Source organism: Podarcis erhardii, assembly GCF_964252035.2.
Source record: "Podarcis erhardii genome assembly, chromosome: 5".
NCBI lineage: Eukaryota > Metazoa > Chordata > Lepidosauria > Squamata > Lacertidae > Podarcis > Podarcis erhardii.
In genome coordinates this window covers 35,728,181-35,755,660 of record NC_138509.1, presented here as the reverse complement: position 1 = coordinate 35,755,660, position 27,480 = coordinate 35,728,181, and the positions used below count along the sequence as shown (strand labels likewise).

At 44.6% G+C, this 27,480-nt stretch overlaps 1 protein-coding gene across 1 annotated transcript; it reads right to left on the bottom strand.

Annotated features, from left to right (window-relative positions):
- On the bottom strand, positions 1-27,470 carry LOC309342764 (lysosomal acid lipase/cholesteryl ester hydrolase-like; the record flags this gene model as incomplete). The annotated part of the gene is made up of 10 exons (XM_081863591.1): positions 1-543; positions 1,091-1,156; positions 1,720-1,781; positions 1,956-2,128; positions 2,643-2,797; positions 3,738-3,877; positions 4,886-5,034; positions 25,903-26,075; positions 26,409-26,524; positions 27,464-27,470. The coding sequence occupies 10 exons, from the start codon at positions 27,468-27,470 to the stop codon at positions 310-312; spliced, it is 1,275 nt and encodes a 424-aa protein (XP_081719717.1). The 3' UTR covers positions 1-309.
- Between the last annotated feature and the right edge of the window lie 10 nt (positions 27,471-27,480).

Genomic DNA, 27,480 nt, shown 5'->3' with positions numbered 1-27,480 from the left:
GGGAGTTCCATGATTCATTGCAGAGCAGAAGCAAGTTTATTCTATAAGGCATCATTACACAATATAAAATAAAATGCATATTATAATAAGTAGTACTAGAGGCTGTATCCCTACTTGATATTACACTTTTACCGTCAATTTTCTTATGCAGTTTTCTTCTTCATATCTTTTTATTATTGTAAGCCAGCTTCAATATTCTTTGTGACAGAAAGGAAGAATATAAATACAGAAATCAACCGATGTAAGATTCCTTTAAAATAAATGTGCACATTAATATCAGATATATAGTTTGCCCCTCATATTAAAACTTTATTTGTACTTTTGCATCAGACAAAGCACATCCTTATACAACCTCTCTGGTGCATCAAGACCCCAGATAAAATCCTCATGCTGCCAATCAGGAATATGCTTGTAGAAAACTAAATTAGTGATTCGAGGAAGCAACATTTTAACATTTCTTTTGCTTGCAATAGTGTCATGTCCAGCACTCCACACAGCTGTTGGCACAATAGAATCCTCTACTTTATAAAATGGGGGTGAACTCTGTTGATGAAGAGATATGAAATATGAAATATGAAATATGAAAATGAGGTTCACATTTACATTTCTTCTCATTGTTAAGATGACTTTTGGATCTTCAGATGTATTGGCTGTCTAACATCTGTCCCTTGAAAATCATTCTTTATCTGTCTATTCAGAATCAAATTCCCTACACTGGATCAGTAAGAATAGCAAAATGTATTAAAGGGGAATCTCCACTTACATAGGGGTTCCTTTCCTGACCACCACAGGTGTCACTGGAACACACACTAGTCTGTTCTGCCTCATTCCACCTGCACCACATCCCACCCTGCTGCCAATCTAGATAGACAATGTTGAACCAGATGGACCAATTGTCTGATTTGATATATGGCATCTTTCTATGCTCCCCCTTGTTAAATGGCTGCATTTTCATAGACAAACCCATAATTTCAACCAGTTCTGTGTCTTTGATGTTATCAGTTATGCAAGAACTCAGAAGTCACAACACTGTTCACACTGAATGTTTAACCTGCAAGCCAAATCACTCATTAGAATCCAAATCACTTACCATGTTGTAGATAGCCCCGTTCTTTGGTCCATAATCAAAATATTTAAATAGGTTTGATTTAGCAACCTAAAAAGATGAAAAAGACTTATGCACAATTTGAAATTTGGTGCATGTTCAAAATACTAAATCTTCTGAAAGATGGATAGTCGAAAGAAAATTCAAAATGTAGGGATCTTGGTTTTCAGAATCTCCACCCATCCACCCTGGCCAATAAAAGGACCAAAAGCTCTGGTTAAAACAGTGATGTCTCTAGAAATTCAGGCAGAAGATTATTAATGTATCTATCAACCTCGTTTGTGAGAGAACTCTGGGAGATACTACGGTCTGAAACCCTGGAAAGCTGCTTTCAGTCAAGGTAGACAATTTTGAACTGAAAGGACCAATGGTTCAATTCAGTATAGGGGAGCTTCCTGTATTCTTCCTGTGAGATGCTAACAGGAAGTATTCTAGAAGCATCTAGAATATAATTTCAGGGGTGGCTAGTAATTTTGAAAACGACACTTTCATAAAACGAAATGGGAACCTTATTACAAGAACAAGAATATGTGAAACTGAACATTCAGGTAAACATGTTCAACTTTTGACTCCTGAATTTTGAAATGCTGAGAAGGTTTTTTATTATACTGTACCTGACCCCAATGTACCACTGTTTTTACAGAAGTATAATCAGGGGAAATTCCAACATACACATCTGCTCAACTCTGGAAGAATGATAGGAAAGAAAATGCTTTTTATAATCACATTCTTGAAGAGTTTTCAAGCAACACCCACATTCACAAGGTCATGGCATTCAAGGCAGTACAGCATACAGACACTTTCATGCTGCACAAGGAAGCAGCTTTCTGATGAAGAGGTGTCTGGGTACCTAGATGTGTATCCCAAACCCATAGTGAATCCAGCTGATAAAGAGCCATAAGAAGGAAGAACAGGCCCTGAAGTTGCCTCTCAACAGTGAGCACCTGGACAGCACCTGGAGCAGGCAGAGAGTTCACCTCGTCACAGTCCACCCCACTATAGGAATTCTTTCTGTCTTTGCATCTGGAATTTAGCATAAGCAATTAAAATAAGCCACTCTTTGATATTTGGAGTCTGGTGCATTTCCTCCTCTATGGCGATGCATAAGTGACCAATTACCTACTAGACGTGAAGTTAATTTTGAAAATACAGTGGTACCTCGGGTTACATACGCTTCAGGTTACAGACTCTGCTAACCCAGAAATAGTGCTTCAGGTTAAGAACTTTGCTTCAGGATGAGAACAGAAATTGTGCTCCAGCAGCGCAGCAGCAGCAGGAGGCCCCATTAGCTAAAGTGCTGCTTCAGGTTAAGAACAGTTTCAGGTTAAGTACGGACCTCTGGAATGAATTAAGTACTTAACCCGAGGTACCACTGTACATTTTAAATGATGATTGGTTAACATCTATTGAAAGAGGTCTCAAGAATTTCACTATGGAATAATTGTGTTAAGGAAATCAGAATTATGGCAAGTGATAGATTGTTTGATTGCTAGTTCTTTAAAAAAAGAAGTAAATGCATAAACGATATATAATAAACCTGCCTACCGCATTAAGGTTTTTCTCATTGCGTCCTAGAAGGAAGAAAATGCTTTCGAGACAAAGTCTGTCAGTCACTGGATTGCTGCATATCTTCGCTTTGATAGCTTTTAATTCGTTACTGATAAGGCAGAATTCTTTATTTCCAAATATAAGCTGTAAAATAAAATAAAAATCTCAAAATTTCTAAATAATAGTCCTTTCTTGGAAGGAAACATTAAGCCTCCAGCTAGGAATAGATCCCCTTTAGGTTACAGTCATATACCACCTTTCTCCAGCACAATCAAGGTGATATACCTAGCCTTTCTAGGCAATTTTGCCTTCAGATTCTACTGCAGGCCTGGCTTTGCATGGCTTCAGCAAGATTTCTGGGGCACGCGCACTTGAAGGACTACCTTACTCCCAAAGAACCTCTCAGGTGGTAAGTTAGTGGAATGAAGATGGGGGCCCTTTGTGGTTTTTTGTTTGTTTGTTTTAATGGGGATGGTGTTTTTATCTTGGGGGTATAAAATACAGGGTGGGTGTTGTTTTATCTGAAAATGTACTTGGGAAGAGAGGCGCTGGGGAGTGCAATGGGGGGCAATTACAGTAGTTCGGAGTAGGGGTAGGTGTGGTGTGGGAGGTGGGGCAACCAAGGTAAGGGGCACACAATGCAGCCAGTTGGTGACTATGTCGTGTGCCAGCCCCTCATCCAACCTAGGGAACTGTGGTTGTCCTATCAGCCAACCCTTGGGTCTGTGGGTGCTGTTGCTGAATGCAGGTCAGCTCGGAGTGAGACCTCCCTCAGCCATGACTTGATTGTGGATGAGGAGGCCGATCTGGACCTCATCACTGAGACCTGAGAGGATGAGCAGGGTGGCGTTCTTCTCATTCAGCTATGCCCACTTGGGTGCCGCATCAGGGCAGACTTGAGGGTTTGGGAGGGGGAGTCGGGTGTGGTCGCCAGTTCTCTGTCTAGAAAGGTCTTTCTCAAACTCACACTCAATGTTGAGTTAAAGAAACAGAATGGACGGCAGGAAGGGTAACTCTCTGTTAAGACTCATAAGAAAAATAGATATTAAATCTATGGATCTGCAAATGCTTGAGTCATACCTACTCTTTTCAATACATCAGGAAAGCTTAGAAGAAATGAAAATAGCCCTCTGGTGTCTACCAATATGTAGATAGGAGCAAAGGCCATGAAGAGTTTCACCTTTTTAGCAAGCTGTGGCATGGTTGCGCAGAGCTTCCTGAAGCCTGGAGAGCAAGAGGGGTCGGTGCGCACCGACCCCTCTCGCTCTCCAGGCTTCAGCAAAAGCCTGTATCCGCCCCATAGGATGCACACACATTTCCCCTTCATTTTTGGAGGGGAAAAATTGCGTCCTATAGGGTGAAAAATACGGTATTTACTTCATATTTATTAGTCTATAAAAAAGCCCCGATTGGAGCTCAGCTATTTCAGTCCTCACTCAATGAATGAGTTGCCAGGACTGAGCTCCTCCCCCTTCCTTTCCCCCAACAGGAAAGCCCCCCACTTCCTCTTTCTCCCAGTCCTGCGTTTCTCGACCAATCTTATGAGCCTATGAGTTCGGGGGGATTCTACTCCCCCTAATTTTTCTTCTGAGTCATTCTCAGAGCTTGTCAGCCACCTGTCTGTATTCTGTGTCTCCCTGTCTTCCTCTCTGTGTACAGGGGTCAAATTCCTGCTGCTAACTGCTGCTCCCCTCTCTTTTAGGAATTATCTTCCTTCCTCAGCTTTGTCTGCCTCTTCCCTGACTGTCAACACGTGTGCAAAGCCTTTTGCAGCTCACTTGGTTAGAATTAAATTAGCACTGGAATATCTTATAGAACTAAATTTGCTGGCCAAAACAAGAAATGAAGTCCATGGAATTTAGAATCATAGAATCATAGAATCATAGAGTTGGAAGAGACCACAAGGGCCATCGAGTCCAACCCCCTGCCTGTTATCATTTATGATGACATCTTTTCCCTATGTGTTAATGTCAGCCATGTGGTACAAAATATTAGCTGGCATAGATATTTGCAACAAGGTCATCTCAGCTAGAGATACCACACTGCAAGCTGAAGTAGCAAACATTGACGTTCTCCTCATGGAGCTGACAAACTTTGAAACAACTGGAAATGCTTGTGGAATGAAGCCAGACTGGTTGCATCAAACCTAAATATAGAAATAGGCAGGGCTTTTTTTCAGAGAGAACTCAGTTCCAGACCTCTTTTTCTAGAAAAACACCATTCCAAAAATACCTGTCTTCCCAGAACAGTTTCTTCCATGTGGAATTCTGTTTGCCTGCAGGTAATAGCCATCCCCTGTCAGGATTGTATACTCTTCACTGGGGTATCCCCAATACTGCATGATTTCAGGCTGTGAGTGGAGAGGGATGGAAATTGAAAAGCTTGATTAAAAAAAAATAAAAAATTCTGGGGCAATCCTCAGAGCCAGGATCATTCTTCAATGACTTTACTAGCCCTACACCAGGAATGAGAAGCCTGTGGCTCCAGCTGGGCTCCAGCTCCTGTTAGTCCCAGGCAACATGGGCCAAGGGCCAAGGATGATGGGAATTGTAGTCCAACAACATCTGGAGGGCCTTAGGTTCCCCATCACTCCCCTAAACTCTTACAATGTAAGAGTGTATGCACTGATTGTATGCAAGCTTGCCCAAAACTCACCTTTCTGCAAGCCAATTTTGCCAAACAAAATGCATTTTTTGTATGTTGTTTTCACTGATATATGCATTTCAGAACACACTTTACCCTGATATATGTGTTTCTATTTCCATTACTTGATTGGAGAACAGCATTGCAAAATTTGGGAAATGCCAATTTTGAATGATTTTTTAAAAATAATTGTTTCAGAAAATGCAAATTAGGTGGATTCAGTTTGAAATGTGAACGGAATCAAATTTCTCCCCAAGGGAGGAGAATTGTTTAAAACACTTTCAGATGAATTTGCAGTGTGAGATAACCCTGTCAAGTCTGGAGAATCTGCTTGGGAATGCATGCACTCTTGAAAACTGTTTAAAAGGGAAGCTGTAAGGATCACAATCTACTGTTTTCAAGGTCACCTGAATCAACAACTTATAATTTTCATGAATTCTTGAGGATTCAAATGTTTTCCGCTTATGAATTCTTCAGATGTCAGAGCTTGTTAGACTAAGCAGGCCACTCCCCAAAACAACCACATCTTGGACCTGTGTATAAAACAGAATTGCAGTATCTCCTTAATGGGAAAGGTTTCAGGGAAAACACCGAATTGAAGAAAGGTGTTGAGGAGATCTGATGGGTGTTAAAAGGTGTGATGCAACAGTAATTAATGTATTAATGCTAAATGCTACCTTGATGGTCCTTGATATTAGTAGATTCTGAGGTTGAGAAATACAAATGAATATCAAATGATATGTCAATAAATGTGTGTTCATTTCTCAGAATGTTTTTAATGGGTCAAAAAAACAACAATTTTCAGTTTATTTATGGAAACCCCTTCACAATTGTTGAGTGCTCCCTCACCTCAGTAGATACACATGGCCTATGCATGAGAACATTCACTTCTCAAGCAGCATTAGTAGTTAATCTCTTTTGAGATACAGTATCATGAAAAATGAATGTGGGATGAAATAAATACCAAGTGGTTTTTCCTATTTATGCAGCTGTAATTAAGGGCAGTTAATTAGATTTTTTCTTTCCTGGTGCACTCAGCAACTCACATAAGTCCTCATCTGGAGCATGAAAGTAAAAGACTTCAAAAAGTTAAACTCTGTGTCCCAAAGGAGCATCTGTATGAAGAAACCCAACTTGCCTGAAAATAATTGCTCTTTCTTGGTGACAACTGTTCATTATATATCATTATTCACACACTGTGATCACAAAAGCATGCCATGTAATTTGCAATGCAATTTGTCCACATCACGAACGCTTGTCTCTCAGATCTGAAACTTGCCAGGTATGTTGTGGTTGTTGTGACGGTGGCCCAAGGCAAATGTGTTTGTTTAGAAAAATTGAGGACTGAGAACATGCCAGAGATCAAGCTGTGTTCCAAGATGGATGGCAGCCTGAGGCCCATCTGAACAGAGCAAAATAAGGCCAATTATAGTTATTTCACATTGCTGGCAAAGCTTCTATAATTGTTCTTCAAAAGAAAAAGTTTGATGTTACCCGCTGGCACTGGGTGTGTGGCTCTGGCATGGGTATTCTCCAGAAAGGACTAGAACAATGTAGCATATCCTTCCACTGTGCCGAAAATGCCAGGACCATCATGAAAACCGTTGGGGAATCACTGGTTTTTACTTTCTCAGAGAGTTCTGATTTAAGGTAATGTTAAAGGGGCACTGGGTTTGCAGCGAGCTTGCGGTTTTAGTGTAGCTGCAATTTTGCCCATGGCCCCCTTTAAGAATAGCTTGGCTCCCTGTCTTCAGCCCCATCCATGGATGCCCTATGCAGAGGAGAAGAATGGGGGGAGGGGCGCAAACATCAGCAGTGGAGGTCATATGTGAGTGAAGATGTTTTTGGAGCCTGCAGAACCTGGCAGAGGAGGAGAGGAGCGGGGAGAGAATACTTTCAAAATACGTGTCTCCTCTGCTGTGAGGTTGGAAGTGCCCTTGCCCTCTCCCCTTCCTTTCCTATGCACTATCTCACTCTGTCTCTCATCCTTCCCATTTGGCAGAGGTTTTCACTACATATTCTCTTCTTTCCTCCTTTTCCAAAAACGTCCTTCTGTTCAATTTCCCTTCCTTTTCTCTTGCTTTCCCTCTCATTTCTTCCTCTCCCACTTCACTTTCTCCCTACTTTCCCTCCCTTCCTTTTCTGCTTTCCCCAGTCCTCCTTTCCTTTTCTTCTTCACCCGCTTCACTTTCCTTCTCTCCCCATCTCTTTACTCTTTCTTTCTTCCAATTCCCCTTTCTTCCTCTCTTCTTCATTTCCCCCTTCCTTCCTTCCTTCCTCTCTTTCTCTCTTTCTCTCTTTCTCTCTTTCTCTCTCCCACTTTCCCTTTCCTGTTTTTTCTTTCTTCTCTCTGTCCTTCCTTAGTTCTTTCTCTCCTTTCCTGATTCTTCCTTTCTTTCTTCCCTTTCTAATTACAGCAACCGTTTTCAATTAAATTACATTTCATAGGCAAGGCAAAATATATCACAGCATTTCTATCAATCTAGATCTTACACATTTCCTAATCAGTGCAGATACTTTACCCCTATGTACACTTTCACATGAGTAAAGGCCCTGGAACTCAACTGGGACTTCCTAAATCAAGGCTCAGAGACCATGAATTCCAGCTTTCACTCCTTTGGAAGCTGGGGCTCCCAGGTAACTGGGTAAAGACTGTGCAGTTGTACTCTGCAATCCTAAGCATTGTTACTTAGATGTAAGTCCCACTGAAATCAATAGGATTTACTCTCTGGTATGTTCCTGATCATTCTCACAGTTTCTATCATTATCATTATCATTATCATTATCATTATCATATCTAATCTTTTTCCCTGACAGGGACTCAAGGCAGCTTATAGCTAAAATGTTATTTCATTTATCCATTGAAGGTGTATCTTATCGGAATCAACACATTTTTTTCTTTACAAAAATCCTGTGAGGCTAAGAGGCTGTAAGTGGGTCTAGGTGACAATTGTATATGAATATATGATGCATACGTGTGCGGCGATATCAAACAAGGTAGAAGCTTTGTGATGTAGAATAGAACGTTCCCATTTTCATTTGAAGAATATTAGAGGGTATCATATCTGCAATGCTGGAGCCAGACCCAACAGCGCCAAGCAAGTTGTGACACCAAATAGCATGCCCTGCTAACCCCAGTGCTTCGTAAAAGTTTTGCTGCACCCTTCAGACACTGATTTCTGCCTGGAAAACAGCTCTAATTGTCTCCTGGTTTAACAGATTCAGTTTGGAGATGCTGGGAATTCTTGTTCCCAGGCCCATTGGCTCAGAAGAATCTGTTGCTGACTGGGATAGTGGGAAATACTGGGCTGTAACAGCCTATGACTCAGTCCATTATACGGTGTGGACTTAGCTAACATTTTTGTATTTTAAAAAATGGTAAAATGTGCTTTAAACTTGCATTTGTAAGGAGTGCAACTTGCTATTATTCACAATGGGGTGAGGGTATACTTACTTTTTAATTGATTACTGGATTGTACTTTATGACAGTAATGTCTAATGTTGTTAAATGTACAACTTGAGAATGCAAGCTATTAATATGCAAGACCAAAGACATGTCACCCCAAAATAAATTTAAAAGATACATGGAAGAAAATGTTTTTTCTTACCTGTTCCTGTTCATCAGTAGCAACAAGAGCTCAAATAGACACTGCAGAAGACCTAGGTTGTAACAAACTGCAGAGAAGATCTGTTTGATCGTGCACTATATAATGGTGCATCAAGTGCCCTTGCGGGTACATTTTAAATATTAGAACAGATGCACAGCAAGCAAAATGGTTAATATCATCATATTCCCATCATATGCCTAGTGCATAGGCAAGTCTGTACAAAACATTGACATGTATATTACAGTTCCCTGTATTTTTTTAATGTAACTCAGATATTTATTATTATATAAGGTGACAAATTATATATAATAAATTTCTAAGATGTGGTTTACAATCATTTAGTTCATTTCATTAAATAGCTACATAACATCCAAAGAATCACACAAAACCAGTCTTCTATATTGTATTGGTTTTTCCTTTGCTGCTGGTTTGATGCTGTTTTTAGAATTCTGTGGATTCAATTTTGTTTATCATTACTGAAACTTTTTCTTAATTAGGTGGCGTGGTGACACTGTGGTCTAAGCTGCAGAGCCTAGGGCTTGCCGATCAGAAGGTTGGCAGTTCAAATCCCCATGACGGGGCGAGCTCCCGTTGCTCGCTCCCTGCTCCTGCCAAACTAGCAGTTCAAAAGCATGTAAAAGTGCAAGTAGATAAATAGGTACCGCTCCGGCGGGAAAGTAAATGGCGTTTCCATGTGCTGCTCTGGTTCACCAGAAACAGCTTAGTCATGCTAGCTACATGACCCAAAAAACCTGTCTGTGGAAGCGGACAAACACCGGCTCTCTCAGCCTGAAAGCAAGATGAGCACCGCAACCCCAGAGTCGTCCGCGACTGGACATAATGGTCAGGGGTCCCTTTACCTTTACCTTTTACACTGTATAAATCGTATCATCCTCACAAAGAATCAATACCAACATTGCTTTCTTGCAATTTCTTCTCTGGGTTTCATATAAATCTAATCCAGACAAGTTCCTTTTTTCTGAATGAGCTCCATTTTATGCCTGCAGTGGAAAAAAGAGGCAGGGTGATTGGGAGTGGGGAGATGTGGCAGTGGATGAAAGCCACTATAAATTGCTGGGTTATAATTTTGTTAGGCCAGAGTGACACCAGACCTGAGCTGCTTTGCGAGGCTGGGATAGAAAAGCGCACGGCTGTTGCGTTCTTCACACACGCTTTGCCCCAGGACCCATTGACCTGGTAGCCCACCCCCATTCTATCAACCTATGCTGAGTAGCTCAGCCTGTGAGAGTAGAAACATTAGCCTTATCTCCCCAGTCTGACTGCTGAAAGGTAGTTCAGCTCACATAGTCTGCAAATCATGCGGTGGTTATGTATGTATGTATGTATGTATGTATGTATGTCTCCCCAGCCACTCTGGGCAGCTCCCAACAGAATATTAAAAGCACAATAAAACATCAAACAATAAAAACTTCCCTCAACAGTGCTGACGTCAGATGTCTTCTAAAAGTCAGATCGTTGTTTATTTCTTTGACATCTGATGGGAGGGCATTCCACAAGACGGGTGCCACTACCAAGAAGGCCCTCTGCCTGGTTCCCAGCAACCAGTGCCAGATTTATGTATAGGCTAAGTAGGCTGAAGCCTAGGGCCTCTAAATCTAGGGGGCCTCGCCAGCCTGCCCACTCTCCAGCAGGCAACCTCCCCTCTCCCAAAATTGCAAACCCAAGACTTCATGCGAGGGCAGTGCAATTCAGGCCCAGCAACTATGAGACTCAAGGCTAGCCAGTGGGGCCCAATTTGAAGTAGTGGGGCGCAACTTGAATTTTATTTTTTTTGGTAGGGCCCCAGTTCACAGCCAAAGTCTGCAAAATCTTAGAAATAAAATCCATCTAGATTGCCCTGGTGAGGGCCCCCCGCCCTAGGAGAAGAACGTGGGGCCCTATTTGGCCAAATTGCTCCTTAAGGTCAGTCCTGATGAGACTGTGCAGGGGTTGGGCTGACAAGCCCTGCACCTTCTAGGTCCCTGGTGTCACTATTCAGAGTACAGACTCAGGGACTTGCTATGGAAATAAAAGGGGGGCACTTATTGGAAATCAGTTTTGTCACCTCCCCCCCCCAACCCTGAGACAATGAGCCCAGCCACCTTTTATTCACAGTTGCATAAGCACTACACTACAGCATGGCCATAAACCTATATATTCAACCACTGAAATATACACCCAATATATAGCAATGGAGATTTATGTTACAGCTTTATGAATGAACACTGTGTTTTATGAGTGGACTCTGTATTTTGTGAATTACTGAGATCCAGCAATAAGGAGCTCTAGAATCTGACAGCTAACCAATTGGGTACTACCAACCAGTGCTCCCTATTGCTGAAAGCTTAGCCTTTGCACTGTTGACTGTGCAGATAATGGAGAAAGCTCGTAAATTGTATCCCTTCTGGCACCCTGGCCAACTCTATTATGCTGGTGTAAACCTTGGTGTACCAGAAGCCCAGAATAGCAGCAAATAAAATCTGCTCATATGTCAGCGACTGATAAGACTTGTCAACCAGTTCTTCCAAAGTCTTCCTAAATTATAAAGCTCCAAAATACAGGCCAAAAGAGAGCAGGTCTGGGAAGAGCGAGGCATACAATGGGCACCACCAGTGAAAAGGCCCTGCTCCATGTAGCTTCTGCCCTGTCATTTGATAGGGTGTCCACTTGCCCTCCTCCTTGACATGGAATGCTTTGTATTAGAGTCTCCAGGTCCAGTACAAAGACCATAACAAGGGAGAGCAGGGACCTTGAAGTTCCCAACAGCTGTTAATCAAGCAAGCAAGCAAGCACACTCACAGTCAGGATGCCTATGCCCTGTGCCCAATCTTGTTTTTGTACAATCTTGTTTGTTCTCAGTAACCAAAATTATATTATCCACATATACAAACAGAAAAGTAGTTTTCCTTCATTTGCAAGGAATTGTACAAAACAAAGTGGCACTAATAAAGAAAAGTTCCAGGCTGGCAACAGAAAGCAAACTAGAAATGCCTTTGCAGTTCATCAGAACTATCCAGCAATATCAAGTTATAGGAAAACTGGTGCTATTAACAGTAATCCTTCTAGTTGGTTAATTGGTTCGGCAACTTCCATGCACATGACATGTGATGCTAATTATTTCCCCCAAGAGTTAAATGATAACTCATCAGAGGCAGCTACGGTTGCAAATGGCAACAAAATATCAGGGAAATGAAGAGGAACAGGTTTGCTCAACAGGTTTGTTGCAGGTACGGTGGTGCCTCGCAAGACGAAATTAATTCATTCCGTGAGTTTTTTCGTCTTGCGATTTTTTCGTCTTGCGAAGCACGGACTTTGGAAAAGCTTCAAAAATCACCAAAGTCTTCAAAAACCTCAAAAAAGGCTACCACACCACGTGCTATGAGTTGCTCCTCGAAGTGAATGCACGGTTTTAAGAAAAAGGAAACAAACTTGCAAGACAAAGGAAACAAACTTGCAAGACGTTTACGTCTTGCGAAGCAAGCCCATAGGAAAATCCGTCTTGCGAAGCAACTCAAAAAAACGAAAAACTATTTCGTTTTGCGAGTTTTTCGTCTTACGAAGCGTTCGTCTTGCGAGGTACCACTGTAGAAATATTGATTATAATGAAGTGAGAGCAGTAGTTACCTTGCTCGAATTAACAAATAAGAAAGTTTTGAGAATTTAAATTCTAGTTTAAAATTGATTACTTAATTGAGAAGGGGATTGTAACAAAAACACTGAGGCCTAATTTGAATAGCAGAGTGCTTGATATCTGGTGGGCAATCTCATCCTTTATTTCCACACTGTGGCTGCAGACCAAATCACCTGTCAGGAGAGTTATGAGATTTAAGTGAGTTTCAGATGCTTTGTCAATCCCAGCAGGTATATAAGAGGACAACCGCCTGGCCAGGCGGCCTTTGCGGGGTTTTTTAAGAATAACATTACAACTTCATTTCCCTAAAAAATAATGCTTATTTCACAAAAGGTTTACAAAGTTCAGTTGTGGTTCAAGGACCCGATCCCCGTGTAGTGGAATGAAAAACACACGGACATGTGATATAAGGTTAATGGGCAAGAAAAGGCCACAACTTTATTGATTACAGCAAGTGAAAAGGTATTGGCTTAGGCATTGGATCACGTCAGTTGACTCCACCCACTCGGAGATGGGTGAGTCTAAAAGGGGGGTTTATTCACCAGTAGGTGGAGCCTGTTGATGCTAATCCAACTATAAGCTCTCCCCTGATGTCACCGAGGGTCGTGCCATGGCCCCCCGCCACACAGGCATCGGACAGAATACACGACCGCTGGATTCCTTTAACGGAATACCCAAAAATTGAAGGCGTAGGTGATCGCCACACCTAGCCCTTCCACACACCACAAACACATTATTCCAATGCCTAACCGCCACCCGAGCCCAAAAGGCTCGCCGCCAATACCCTCACAGCTGTAACCAATCCCTAATGCTGCTGCTGCTGCTGCTACCTAACCAAATATCATTCCCTTGGTCTGAAAGGTGAACCCCATCATTCCGGTACAAGGCCGGATTGCCAATCCGGATACGGTCATGAGTAATGACTTGGCCATTCATAAAGCGCACCCAGCGGGCTATTGCACGATTCAAGAGTTTCCTGGACTTTTCTATGGCCATACTGTTCTGTGCACCGCACCAAACAATTCTCTTCAGGAAGGAGGACCAGAACACCGTTGTTCCGGGACACAAGGCAGCAAGCTCATCTGAGTCTCTTTTTATGTTCCATAATAAGTCCGCACCTCTTCTGCTAACAAGGTCATTCTCCCCCAGTTGAAGGATAAGAATGTTAGGGGGGGGGGCAAACATGGCAACTTTATCTCTCAGCAATGGCATGAGTTCCTCCCAACACATGCCTCGCCTTGCAAACCAGGAAACTCGCATTCCAGAAGGCAACCCGAGATTAGGGGTGAGGGTGCAGCTTGCTGCCCGTACGTGGGCCCAATGAACTATGCTGTGGCCGCAGATCCAAACACTTTTTCTGAGGACGGCTAAGGATAAAGGAAAGAGAGTAGACGGGTAAGTAAAGGTAATGCAGCAAAAAGCATGCTAACAAATGTATCCTTTATACGCATCGGATTTCCAGTGGCCCATTTTTTTTATCCTATCTCCCAGCAGGCCCAAGCGCACAACTGTTGTGGCGGCACCGATCCTGAACGAGTGTGCTGCATAGTCCTGAGAAGATAAACCACAGGTGTCTATAGCCTTGCGGAGTACCTTTGTGAATTGGTGCCTCATCAATCGTGACCCGTCCTCATGAACCAGGAACGGGCCAGGACCAGGTGGTCTGAGGTAAAGGTACCGCCTGGTGTCCTTGACTGAGCATGGGCCCTGCTGCACTGAGGCTGTAAGTTTAACAAGGGTACCCTTACCCGGCTGATCAGTTTTGGATTGACGTATCCGCACCGTCATGCTAGCTTTGGAAAACTGCACGTCCTCCATGAGGAGGCCGCACGTTGAGCCGCTTGCGGTAACCTCGGCTACTACCTCACCAACCCTAAATGCGCCAAAAAAGGCAATAGCATATGCTGCAGAAAAGAGGCGGGCCTCAAACTTGGTCCAGCAGATCGACCTAAGCTTTATGCGTATTTGAGAGAGCAACCCGTACGAAATTGGCTTACGGCCCTCGGTTCTAGGGGGTTGCAGCCTACCCTAACCTTCAATAGCTCTGCGGATCAAGAAGTCACTGCACGGGTCGGAGGAAAACATGGCTTTACAAAAGAAGCTGATGGCGGCTACGTGTATCTTTAACGTTTTGGGGGCCCGTCCCAAATCGTCAAGGTGGGAAAGGTATTGTAGAACGTCATCAGTGGTGGGTGGAACGTTAGCCAAAAGCCCCGATATCCCTGACCTGAAACCCATGAAATCGCACCACACTTTCTTGTAAGATCTGAGGGTGGAGGGTGCGACAGATGCTAATACTCCCTTAATCACTTTGCGTCTCCAAGGTTCCACAGGTGCTCCGGAAAGGGTTCGGGCAACAGTTGAGCTCCAGGTGCTAGCAACCGGAAGCGAGGTATCTGGAAACGAGACAAGGCATCCGCTATATCGTTATTGACCCCCGGTATAAATTTGACCAAAAAAAAGATGTTATATTCAAGGCACCGGAGGATGAACGACCGTAGCAGGGACAACACCCTCTCAGAACGAGATGACTGCCTAGCCAGTATGTTCACCACCGCCTGGTTATCAGTTCTGAAACACACCCGGTGATTCCGGAACTCCTCCGTCCAGATATGCACGACCACTACTATGGGGAAAAACTCAAGAAAAGTGAGATCCCTAGTGATAGCCTCGCCTTGCCACCCCGCAGGCCATTGCTGAGCGCACCACCATCCCCTGAAGTACAAGCCAAAGCCCAGGGACCCTGCTGCATCTGATTGTACCTGGAAATCTGAGGTCAAGTTAAGGACCTCCTGCCATAAGGATACTCTGTTGTAGAGGTTCAAAAATGTAATCCAGATCTCTAGGTCAGCCTTAACTGACTTCGGAAGTCTGACCCTGTGGTGTGGATGCTTGAGACCAGCTGAAAGCCTCGCGACGGGACAGCGAAAAGTGAGGCCTCATGGCTGGCGCGGCAGCAAGTTGAGCTGACGTCCACGCTCCTTCCAAGGCACCTGGTTGGGCGCTTGCCCGTGGGCGTTGTGCGCCAGCCAGGTGAGTGGGTAGCAGGGGGCTAACACCCCCTGCTTGAGGCAGAGCTCGGCTCCCGCCCACAACCCCTCCCCTCTTTGCATGAGGAGAGTCTTTACTGCAAAAGCTTTTCAGTGTTAATTTTATGCATTTTTTAAAATCACTGTGGTATTTAACAATAACATCTTCTGTCCTTTAGAGGAGAAATTGTGAATTGCAGACTTTTAACTACCCGTCATCATCCTTGGCTTTGCTCAGTTTTGTTTATAACACTGTGTCATTTTCTTCTAGTTGTGAGGGGGGGATGGGGAGGGCCTCACAAGTGGAGTAGCCTAGGACATCTCTTCATCTAAATCCGGCCCTGCCTGCAACCTCAGTTCTCACAGTGAGGGAACCAGAGCTGGGCCTCAGTGTTTGGGCTGAACGATGGGGTGAAGACGCTACTTCAGCTAATGTAGTTGCAGGACTGGTTCAAAGCGACCAATGCTGACAAGAACTCTTAATTAAAGCTGAGTCCCTAGGTGAAAGAGGCCACCAGTTGTGAAAATAAAGCGATGTCACAGCAAACAAACTTGGGGGGGGGGCTGAGATGGTGTCAGGGAACTGCCATCGGAGAGACAGGTGGTGGACAGGCTACAGGAGAATAGGAGAGAATCTGCAGTAGAAGAGGGAACCAGCAGGGGGAGTGCAGGAGTCACAGCGGAGGGGAGGCTCTGGGATGCTTCCAGTGAGAGTAGTGGAGAGGTAACGGGACCCCCGTTGGGAACGCCCACCCTTCGCCGGAAACTGTCACGCAGAGAGTCTCGAAAGCGCATGTCTGTCAAAGAGCTTTTATGTTGGCGTAAATTCCGTAGACGCCCACTGTCAGATTCTACCAGCGACTGACGGAGTCATGCTTTGGGGGCTCCGTTAGTGCATCGGTTTGGATGACCAGCCAAACCCCAGAGGGATCAAGCTTTTACGCACAAGCAGCTCACTATCCCATCACAGCAATCTGACAGTCTCTGAAAGCAGCTTGTGCAAGCAGAAGGCATCATGAGCGAACCATCCGGAACCGGAGGAGCAGGAGCGGGAGCTGGCGCAGATCCAAGCCTGGAACAAAGGTACAGGGCGTTGGAGGTCCAGCTGGCACTGCAAACGGCGAGGCTCGAGGAGAGGAGGGCTCAAGATGCAGATAAGGGGAAGACCACCCCACTTGCCAGACGGGTGCCTGGACTGGTGCAGAAATTTGGGGGGGATCCCCGGAACTATCAAGCCTTTAGGACAGAGATGCAATATGCACTCAATCTACTGTTTGATGACTTCCCCGACGAGAACTCTAGAGTGGCGTACGTGATTGGCCATCTAGAGGGAGGGGCGAGGGACTGGGTTCGGCCCCTGATGGCAGCCAATAATGAAATCTTAAAGGACACAATGAAGTTTTTCCGCGCCATGGACTTGATGTTTTCCAGCGAGATCGAGCAGGGAGTGGTGCGCAGGCAGTTAATGGCGTGTAAACAGGGGAGCCGATCTGTACGTGAGTACTGGACTGAGTTCACCATGCTGATTCATAGACTTGGGTGGGACCTTGCTAGTGAACCTATTCAAATGCTGTTTGAAGAAGGTCTCTCTCCGGCAGTGAAAGATGAACTTTCCCGGGCGCCTAGGGCGGAGTCTATGGATCAGCTGACTAAATCAGCGCTGTCCATTGGGGCACGCCAGGAAGCTAGAGCTATGGAAAAGCGGGAAGGAAAGGGGGAACGTTGGAAGGACTTCCGCATTCCAGAGATTCCGGAGCAGCCTTTCCCGCCAGCAGAGCCGATGGAACTTGGAACAGCGCGCGCGCGCGCAGTTTCAAACACCAGTGAAGGGCGGAAGAAGGAGGGAAAGAGCGGCAAGAGATGCTATCTCTGCCAACAGCCAGGTCACTTTGCCAGAGTCTGTCCGCAAAGGAAGGAATGGCAAGGGATGGCGGGAACTGTTGGGGGGAAGGAGGAAGAAGAAATCACGGAGCCAGTAAAAGCCAACGCCTGGTTGCCAACATCAGGGCACAGCAGCCAGGCCAGGGAGTAATGAATGTGCCCACGCCGGAACCTCCAAGACCAGCGCTTGTGATAGAGGTGTTGCTGGAACTGGCAAACGGACACCCACTGAAGATAAAGGCGCTATTGGATTCAGGTAGCTCATGTAATTTCATGAGCAAAGAGTTTGCAGCTGCACACCAAATACAGACTATCCCATTGAGTAAGCCTTTGCAGGTTACCACGATTGATGGGAGGGAGCTGTTGGGAGGAGAAGTGAGCCAACAGACTGTACCAATGATAATGAGGGTGGCACGACACACCGAACTGATAGCGTTTAACGTAGCCACCTTGGGAGGAGCTCCTATTATCTTGGGTATGAGCTGGCTGGCGCTACACGATCCGCTAGTAGGCTGGCATCAGAGAGTGGTTTCCTTTGGATCAGCACATTGCCTAGAACACTGCAAGGAGGGAGAGGCTCAGGCAGGCGCCAGGGGCACTCTAGCAGGGATGGAAGTGATGGACAAAGGGAGGGTGCCACCACAATACGCTGACTTGCTTGACGTATTCAGCGAAAAAGAAGCAGATAAACTGCCCCCGCACAGACCCTTTGATTGTCAAATTACCTTACTCCCAGGAGCACAATTGCCAGTGGGCAAGCTGTATGCAATGTCAGACAGTGAGATGCAGGAGTTAAGGGAGTTCATTGACAAGAATCTCAAGCGAGGTTTCATCAGAGAGTCACGAGCGGTGGGGGGCAGCCCAGTGTTCTTTGTGGACAAAAAAAACACGGGCAAGCCCAGGCTTGTATGTGATTTCAGGGCCCTAAATGCAGTGTCAGAACCAGTGACTTTCCCTATGCCCAGAATTGATGACATTCTAACACGGGTGAGAAAAGGGAAAATTTTTACCAAGCTGGACCTTAGGGGGGCATATAACTTGATACGTGTGAGAAAGGGGGATGAGTGGAAGACCACTATGTTCACCCCCTTGGGGGCCTTTGAGTACACCGTTATGCCTTTCGGATTACAAGGGGGCTCCGCCTGTTTTCAATCATTCATGAATCACGTCCTGGGGCCACTGCTCTACAAGAACTGCGTAGCGTTCTTAGATGACGTTCTGGTGTACTCAGACAATGAGGAGCAGCATGTGCGAGATGTAAGAGAGGTACTGAGCAAGCTGCGAGAAAACCGGCTGTGGGTGAAACTGGAGAAGTGTCAGTTTCATACCAAGGAGGTGGAATTCCTGGGGTACCGGTTGTCTGACAAGGGATTGGCCATGGATCCCAGCAAGGTTCAAGCGGTACTGGAATGGAAAACACCAAAGACCAAGAAGGACGTGCAAAGGTTCCTGGGCTTCGGAAACTTCTATAGGAAGTTCATCAAAAACTTTGCCCATTTAACAGCGCCCATCACGGATTGTCTTAGTAGCAAAAAGAAATTTGTTTGGACGGGAGAAGCGCAACAAGCGTTCGAACGCTTAAAGCAGGCGTTTGCGTCGGAAGAGCAACTCTTGCACGTGGATCTACAACAACCAATGAGAGTGGAGACTGACGCGTCAGACCGAGCGGTGGGGGCCGTTCTTCTCCAGCCGGGAAAAGATACGTCTGAATGGAGACCGTGTGCATTCTTCTCGCGGAAGTTGAACAAATCAGAGAGGAACTACACAGTGTACGACCGAGAACTGCTCGCCATTCATGAAGCATTCCGGAAATGGCGGCACTTGCTGATTGGGGCGCAGCACAAGGTTCAAGTCCGAACTGACCACAAAAATCTGGAATACTGGAGAACAGCCCGAGTGCTGAACCAGAGACAAGTGAGATGGGCCCAGGAGTTCTCCAAATTCCACTTTGAGATTCGTTACGTGCCCGGCTCCGAGAACGTGAGGGCGGACGCTCTTTCCAGGAAACCTGAGTACTTAGAGGGGGAGGGAGCGCCTGAGGCAAGGCATGTAATCCCTGAAGACCGCTGGGTGTGTGGGGCGGCATTGGTGGGGCAGAGGGAACTGATAGAGGGTACGGAGAACGATGAATACGCCCAAGAGAAACTCAGAGAGCTCCGGAGGACAGAGGAGAACACAGGGGGGTTCGAAGAAAAGAACGGGGCGTTGTATTACAAAGGGGCACTGTACATACCCGACGGGGAACTGAGGGGCAGAGTACTCAAGCAGTTGCATGACAGCCCCACAGCGGGACATTTTGGACAGCACAAAACCATGTGGTTGGTTACCAGGGAGTTTTGGTGGCCCAAGGTGAGGGAGGACGTACGGGAATATGTCAGGGGTTGCGACAGGTGCCAGCGAGCGAAAGGAGAGAGGGTGGCGCCAGCGGGGCTATTACAACCCTTACCCACGCCCGAAAGGCCATGGGAGGCAGTATCCATAGATTTTATGACGGACCTGCCAAAATCCAAAGGCAAAACAGCTGTCATGGTGGTGGTAGATCAATTAACCAAGATGTGTCATTTTATAGCTTGTTCACATGCAGTCACAGCGGAGGAAACCGCCAAGTTGTTTGTAGAACATATTTTCAAGTTGCATGGCGCCCCCTTGAGGGTGGTCAGCGACAGAGGGAAACAATTTACTTCCAGGTTCTGGAGGAAACTTATGAGCTTACTGCACGTAGAACTCAATTTCTCAACTGCCCGGCACCCAGAAACCAATGGGCAAGCGGAAAGGGCAAATGGGGTTTTACAACAATACCTGAGGTGTTATGTAAAAGACAGAGAAAATGATTGGGTGGATAAGTTACCTCTAGCAGAATTTGCCTACAACAACGCGGAGAACGTGTCCACAGGGATGAGTCCATTCCTGGCAAATTATGGGTGTCACCCCCGGGCATTCCCAGGAGAGGGAGGGGAGAGGTGGAGCGTGCCGGCGGCGGAATATTTTTTTGAAGAGATGGAGGCGATCCACCGTCAGCTTCAACTTAACTTAGAGAAAGCCAAGGAAGAATATAAGAAGCAAGCAGACAGAAATAGGAGGGAAGGTGAAACTATAAGGGTGGGGGACCGGGTGTGGTTGTCCACCCAAGGGCTACCGTTCAAGGGCGGGAGTAAGAAATTGAGGCCCAAAAGATTGGGACCCTTTGAGGTCATACAGCAGGTCAACCCAGTGGCATTCAAACTCAGGCTGCCCAGTCACATGAAATTACACCCAGTATTTCACAGGTCATTACTGTCGCCGTACCGAGAGGGACGCGAGTGGGGGGAGCGTGAGAGAGAGGCCACCCAAACGCCCGTGATAGAAGAGAGAGAGCGCGACATGAACGTGGCAGGAATCATTGATTCCAGGTGGAAGGGGAATCAGGTGGAATATCTGGTAGAATGGGAGGGGGAAGCAGAGTCGGAAAACACTTGGGTACCAGCAGAGGTAGTCAATGACGAGGTTTTAATAGAAACATTTCATCAGCGTTTCCCAAGAAAACCGCAACCCGTGGCTCGATTTAGAAGGGAACACTTTGGGACCACCGATGAGGAAGGAGAGTTTGAAGGGTTCCCAGAGTCAGGGGTGGGTGAAGAAGCCGACTCCGACGAAGAAGAGGAAGACGGGGAGAGAGACGGTACGCCGTGGCTGGAAGTGTTAGAATCCTCGGACGACGAGGAGAGTTCCTTCAGGGGCTTTCCGCCCTCACCGCCAGTGGGAGAGGAGGCGGGAGGGGGTGAAGGGGGCCCTGGGGGGGAGGTGGATGTCAGGGAACTGCCATCGGAGAGACAGGTGGTGGACAGGCTACAGGAGAATAGGAGAGAATCTGCAGTAGAAGAGGGAACCAGCAGGGGGAGTGCAGGAGTCACAGCGGAGGGGAGGCTCTGGGATGCTTCCAGTGAGAGTAGTGGAGAGGTAACGGGACCCCCGTTGGGAACGCCCACCCTTCGCCGGAAACTGTCACGCAGAGAGTCTCGAAAGCGCATGTCTGTCAAAGAGCTTTTATGTTGGCGTAAATTCCGTAGACGCCCACTGTCAGATTCTACCAGCGACTGACGGAGTCATGCTTTGGGGGCTCCGTTAGTGCATCGGTTTGGATGACCAGCCAAACCCCAGAGGGATCAAGCTTTTACGCACAAGCAGCTCACTATCCCATCACAGATGGCTATGAAGAAAATGGAAGGTTTGTGCTGTATGGTATGAACTGGACAACCTCGCCATAAAAAATGGGGAATTTATAGGGAGTATATCTCACAGAATTTGCTAGCACTTTCTTTGATTATGAAACGTAGTGTTGCAAAGAAAAAGCAGAGTGGATCTCAACAGGAGAAACAACCACGTCCCCTCAGCAAATAAAAACATGAAAGATAAGCCATTGCGGAATTTTTAAGAGTTTCCCAGATTTATTGGCTTTCTAGATGAAAAACAGCAGCAACATAAAATTAAAATGAAGATATTAGGTAGAGGTGCAGAAATTACACTCACATTTTTTTTTTTACTCCAAAGTTTGATTTTTTTGTTTGTTTAAATATCTATATATTGCTGCATCATTTAAAACAAATGGTCACAGCAGTTTGCATCGATATAAAAACATACAACCAAACAACAGTATCATGAAAAGTTAAAAACAAGTTAAAAGGAAAAAGAAATTAAAAATGAACATCAGTAGACCATTGCGGGAGATGTACTATTAATTGCCAGCATATGCTTGGTGGAATAGAGGCATTTAAAAGTTGTCATAGAAGGTGCCCCCTGAATCTCTATTGGCAGAGGGTTCCACAGGACTTGAGCAATGACTTAGTTTTGTGTTGTTGCCAAACCAGCCTCACCAAATACTCATGAAGTATAAAGCAAGCTAATTTAAGTTCAAGTGAGTATGTCAGTTATACAACCTTCCTTAGACATCTGAAGGCAGCCCCTGATTGGTTAGCCTTTAATATTCAATGTATTGTGTGCTCTCTTACCTTCTGTTGGAAACTGCCCAGAGTGGCTGGAGCAACCCAGTCAGATGGGCGGGGTATAAGTAAGTCATTAAGATTTTATTTGTACTTTTGCATCAGACATAGCACATCTTTATACAACTTCTCTGGTGCATCAAGACCCCAGATAAAATCTGTATGTTACCATTCAGGAATATTCTTATAGAAAACTAAATGGGGGATTCGAGGGAGCAGCCGTTCAGCATCCTCTGTGGTAACAACAATGTTGTGTCCACCATTCCACACAGCAGTTGGCACAATAATGTCTTCTATCTTATAAAATGGGGTGTACTCTGTTGAGGAAAAGATCAGAAACATGAAAATGAGGTTCACCTTTCACTTTTACATTTTTCTCATTTTAAAGACCTCTTTTGGATTTCAAATGCATTGCATGCCAAACATCTGTACCTTGAAAAATCATTCTTTAACCATCTGTTCAGTATTTAATTCTGTACTCTGGAGCAATAAGTGTAGGGAAATGAATAATATTAAAGGTTTAAGTTGGAATCCTATACTCACTAACTCCTGTGGGGCTTACTTTTTAGTAGGGCTGGGTTAATCTGACATTTAAGGTTTCTCCCAGTTTTTCATTTTTCCCCCAGTTTGCACCATTTCTGCAATTATTTGCAATTATTTAAAATCTTCATGAAAATGTATATGCATTTGCCTGCATGTGTCTCCTTTGTTGCTGTTTAGTCGTTTAGTCGTGTCCGACTCTTCGTGACCCCATGGACCAGAGCACGCCAGGCACTTCTGTCTTCCACTGCCTCCTGCAGTTTGGTCAAAATCATGCTGGTAGCTTGGAGAACACTGTCCAACCATCTCGTCCTCTGTCGTCCCCTTCTCCTTGTGCCCTCCATCTTTCCCAACATCAGGGTCTTTTCCAGGGAGTCTTCTCTTCTCATGAGGTGGCCAAAGTATTGGAGCCTCAGCTTCACGATCTGTCCTTCCAGTGAGCACTCAGGGCTGATTTCCTTCAGAATGGATATGTTTGATCTTCTTGCAGTCCATGGGACTCTCAAGAGTCCCCTCCAGCACCATAATTCAAAAGCATCAATTCTTCGGCTATCAGCCTTCTTTATGGTCCAGCTCTCACTTCCATACATCACTACTGGGAAAACCAACCCTTCATGGATCACTGCCTTGCCATGGCAAAGGGGCTTGAATAACTCAGAGAAGCTATGAACTATGTCATGCAGGGCACCCAAGATGGGCAGGTCATAGTGGAGAGTTTTGACCAAACGTGATCCACCTGGAGCAGGAACCGGCAAGCCACTCCAATATCCCTGCCAAGAAAACTCCATGGACAAAGACAATAGGCATATGTCTCCTAATCTATGTATTTTTGAACGCAGTTTTATGTAACACAGATTTCTGTGCTCAAATTTGCTAGCAATATACATATTTTTGCAATCAGTTTTGGTAATATTATGCAGTTTTGTATTTATTTTTACAGTTTTACTGAGAAACAAATTTGTAGTTGCTCTTTAATATTTTCATTAATTGGGTTGTAGAACTGTATTACAGAATTCAGAGACGTGTGACTTTCAACATGAAGGATAGCTGTCCTTTGTTTTAAATATTGGTTCTGAAAGTGCCAGATTTAACTGCACATCAGACAAATATACTGTGCCAAAACCATAAGCTTCAATAATTCCACACAAATGTGTGCATTTTAGAAGAAATTTGCGATAGAATGATAATGAATTATGAATGATAATGAATTATGTTCTCAGGATGTTTATTGCATGAAGCATATCCTACTACACTGTGGCCAGTATAAACAAGTCAGGGATCAATTAATTAAGCCCTTATTGGTAAACTTACTTGGGAGATCTGAAACCTTTTATCTCAAGTATCTTCTTGAAGATAAGTCAAATAATACTACCCTGTTTGTCAGAGTGATTAATGGCTGCTTGCGGAGATAACAGCTCAGGACTCCAGCCTGTCTTTTACAGGATTTATTGAGTGCAAAAACTATGTACAGTGCAGGGGTTTCAAAAGCATGTCTGTCTCAATCAGTAGCAGAATCCAGAAGTGCCCCACGCCTGTTCCCCCTCCAGCAGAGAAACCCCGGAAGCCCCCCCTTCTTTTCTTTTCCTTCCTGACAAACTAAGTGACACAGACTGCTCTTTTCGCTCTCTGATAGCAGCCTTTGGGTTCCTCCCTCTCTCATCTTCCGTGTCTCCTGACGGCCTTTCCTCCCCTGACTCTGACAAAGTACAGCTGCTCAACAGAGGAGGAGGCTCTCTGTACATTCCTGTCTTTCCCCCCACCCCTGCAAACTGATCCCTGACACGGTCCATGGCTAAGTTTCTCTTGAAGGTAATAGAAATCAAAATGCTCTGGATAAAACATAGTGGCTGCCTTGGAATCCCCCCCCCCCCCGTATTTCAACTGTATCTTGCTTTCAAAATTGTTTTTTTGTGGTTCTTTGGACCATAGTAAAGAATGTGTATGTTTATATAATTAGATAGCTCAATTGTGATTTTTCTCAATTTTTTCAATTTATCCAATTTAGGTTCAGTTCCCCTTATTTCCACATTAGTTTACAATTATTTTAAAAGGTCACCAAGATAATTCATTATCATTCTATCGCAAATTTCTTCTAAAATGCACACATTTGTATACAATTTTGCCAAATATACACATTTTTGCAAAGCAATTCTCTCTGCAGTAATGCATCTTTATATTTTATTCAACTAACATAAGCACTTTTATGCACATTTCCCCCAAGTAGGTGCATTTTGATACATTTGGTACAACCTTACCCATGGCTGAAGTAAGAATCAAACGCTATTGTAAAGGGAAAGTAGCCCTCTCGGAATCACTCAGGGCAATGCCAAACCCAGGAGAGTCCAGAGGGCAGTCCCCACCATTTCCTTCCTGTGGATAGGAGGAGTCCAGAGGCACCTCCTATTCGCCAAGAGGCTTTCTTGGAGGGGTTGCCAAGGAAGTGTCAGTTCTGGCCTCCAACTAGCATGCCACAGTCATTGCTGCCACCATGGCAGCAACAAAAGGTGATGCATTCCTTGGAGGCTGGATCTGCTACCTTTTTGAAAGCTGATGCCTAAGGCTGCCGCCTCACCTTGCCTCATGGTTGGGCCGGCCCTCATAGTAGTGATGATGATGTGCACATTCCTTTCTGAAATGCATATCTATTTGCTTTCTCTTTCATTAAGCTTTCAGTGTACGCAATATGCACTTTAAACACGCCTTTTCTTACGCAGATCAAGTCTACCCCTCTTCTAATTTTCTAGCAAAGGAAACATTTCCTGCAGTATTTGGTGGTTCCAGTGATGCCCTTCTGCTCTTACTTAAGATAGTTTAGGCTTGTCCTACTACAAGGCAGGGCAAAGTATAATGCTCAAGCACTCAAGTTAGATGGTTACACTCTGGGACAGTTCTCAAGAAAAGCATCCCACTCACCCAAGCAACAACAGTCCTTTGTACTTACCTGGAATGCCAAAATTCTTCTTGGTCTACTGAGAAGTGCTGATGTCTTCTAGACCAGGTGGTCCCCCTGTTGTTTAGTATCCAGACATCATAACCAGCATCTGCTAGAATAAATCCCAGACTATTGCAGGGTAGATTTGCAATCCAGCTCCTGCCTTCCAAAAAACAAATCAGCTACCAATAACACAACTGATCCGTGCCCTGTAAAACAAAGAGACTATTAGATCATTGGAGTATGGGTGCTTGCAGAGCATCAAAATTCCCCACTGGTATCTGGCTCAAGGCAGAGGAGAGAGAGGTTAAGTTCATCGTATACCTGCCTAAGGTAAAAAGCAGGGCTCAGGAGCCAAAGGAGGGAAGACAGAAAGTTCCTGGGGCCTCAGAAAACATTTGCACAATACGCGTGAGGACCAGCATCTACATTTTGTGTAAGCCTACATAAAATGCCATGACTCTTCTTCCCCCCACGAGAGGGTAAGGTGGGAAGGTGGGCTTGCCTTGCCTCACCTGCGGGTGATGCACTCTGCCTACTGAGATGACTGCAGGTGTTGTCACTGATAGCAGCCTGCCTTCAAGCAGAGAAGAGTGAAGCATCTCAATGCCACCATTATCTTCATGAACAGCTGAAGAACCGAAATCTATTGAAATTATCTTTTCTACAAGTGGAAGCTGCAAGAGAGTTTGACTCACTTTGTTGTGAAATTAAGAATCTTTTTAACTATCATTGTTTCAACTGCCAGTTGTGAAAGAAGTTTCTCAAAACTTAAATTAATCAAAACATATCAGAGATCCACAACAAGCCAAGAAAAGCTGAGTAACCTAGCAATACTGTCAATTGAGAGAGATTTCAACGTAGAATTCAATGCTGCTATTTAAAAAATTGCATAACTTAAAAGTAAGTGATCTAAAATAAATTTGAGTATACTATAATTAATTTCATTTCATTTTAATTACATCAGTATTTTCTTAAAATACAGTAGATGTGCTTGGGCAGTAAGAGGTTCAATACTGGACTGCTGAAAGGAACTCAGAAAATGCTAATGGCCCACGAGTTAGAAGGCTCAATACTTCTCTTGCTTTGGGTTCTGGCTACCTATGCTACACGACTGCTGCTAACCCCAGTTCTTTTTAAAAGTCTTGCTACACCCCTCAGACACCAATTATTAGCTGGAAAATAGAACTCTCATTGTCTACCTCATTGGTTTTTACAATTAACAAATTGTCCTCCACATGCTTTTTTTTAGTTTAGTTGGTGTTTGATTTTTTAATTTCTGGATTCAAATCCAAGTTAGAGATCTGCTGCCCAATCACTTTAGAGAATTAGGATCCTGTTCAATATGAGAATACAACAGCTAAACATCAACCACTAAATTCAGAGTATATTTCAATTTTCAGTTAATTTTTCGATTGCATTTTAAAGGGGGTGGGGAGATTTCAGATAGGGAGTTCCATAATTCTATAAAGAAGAGAAGCAAGTTTATTCTATAAAGCATGGTTACAAAATATAAAATGAAATATAATAATAAGTATTATTTGCACTCCTGCTTATTGTTACAATTTACCATCCATTTTGTTATGT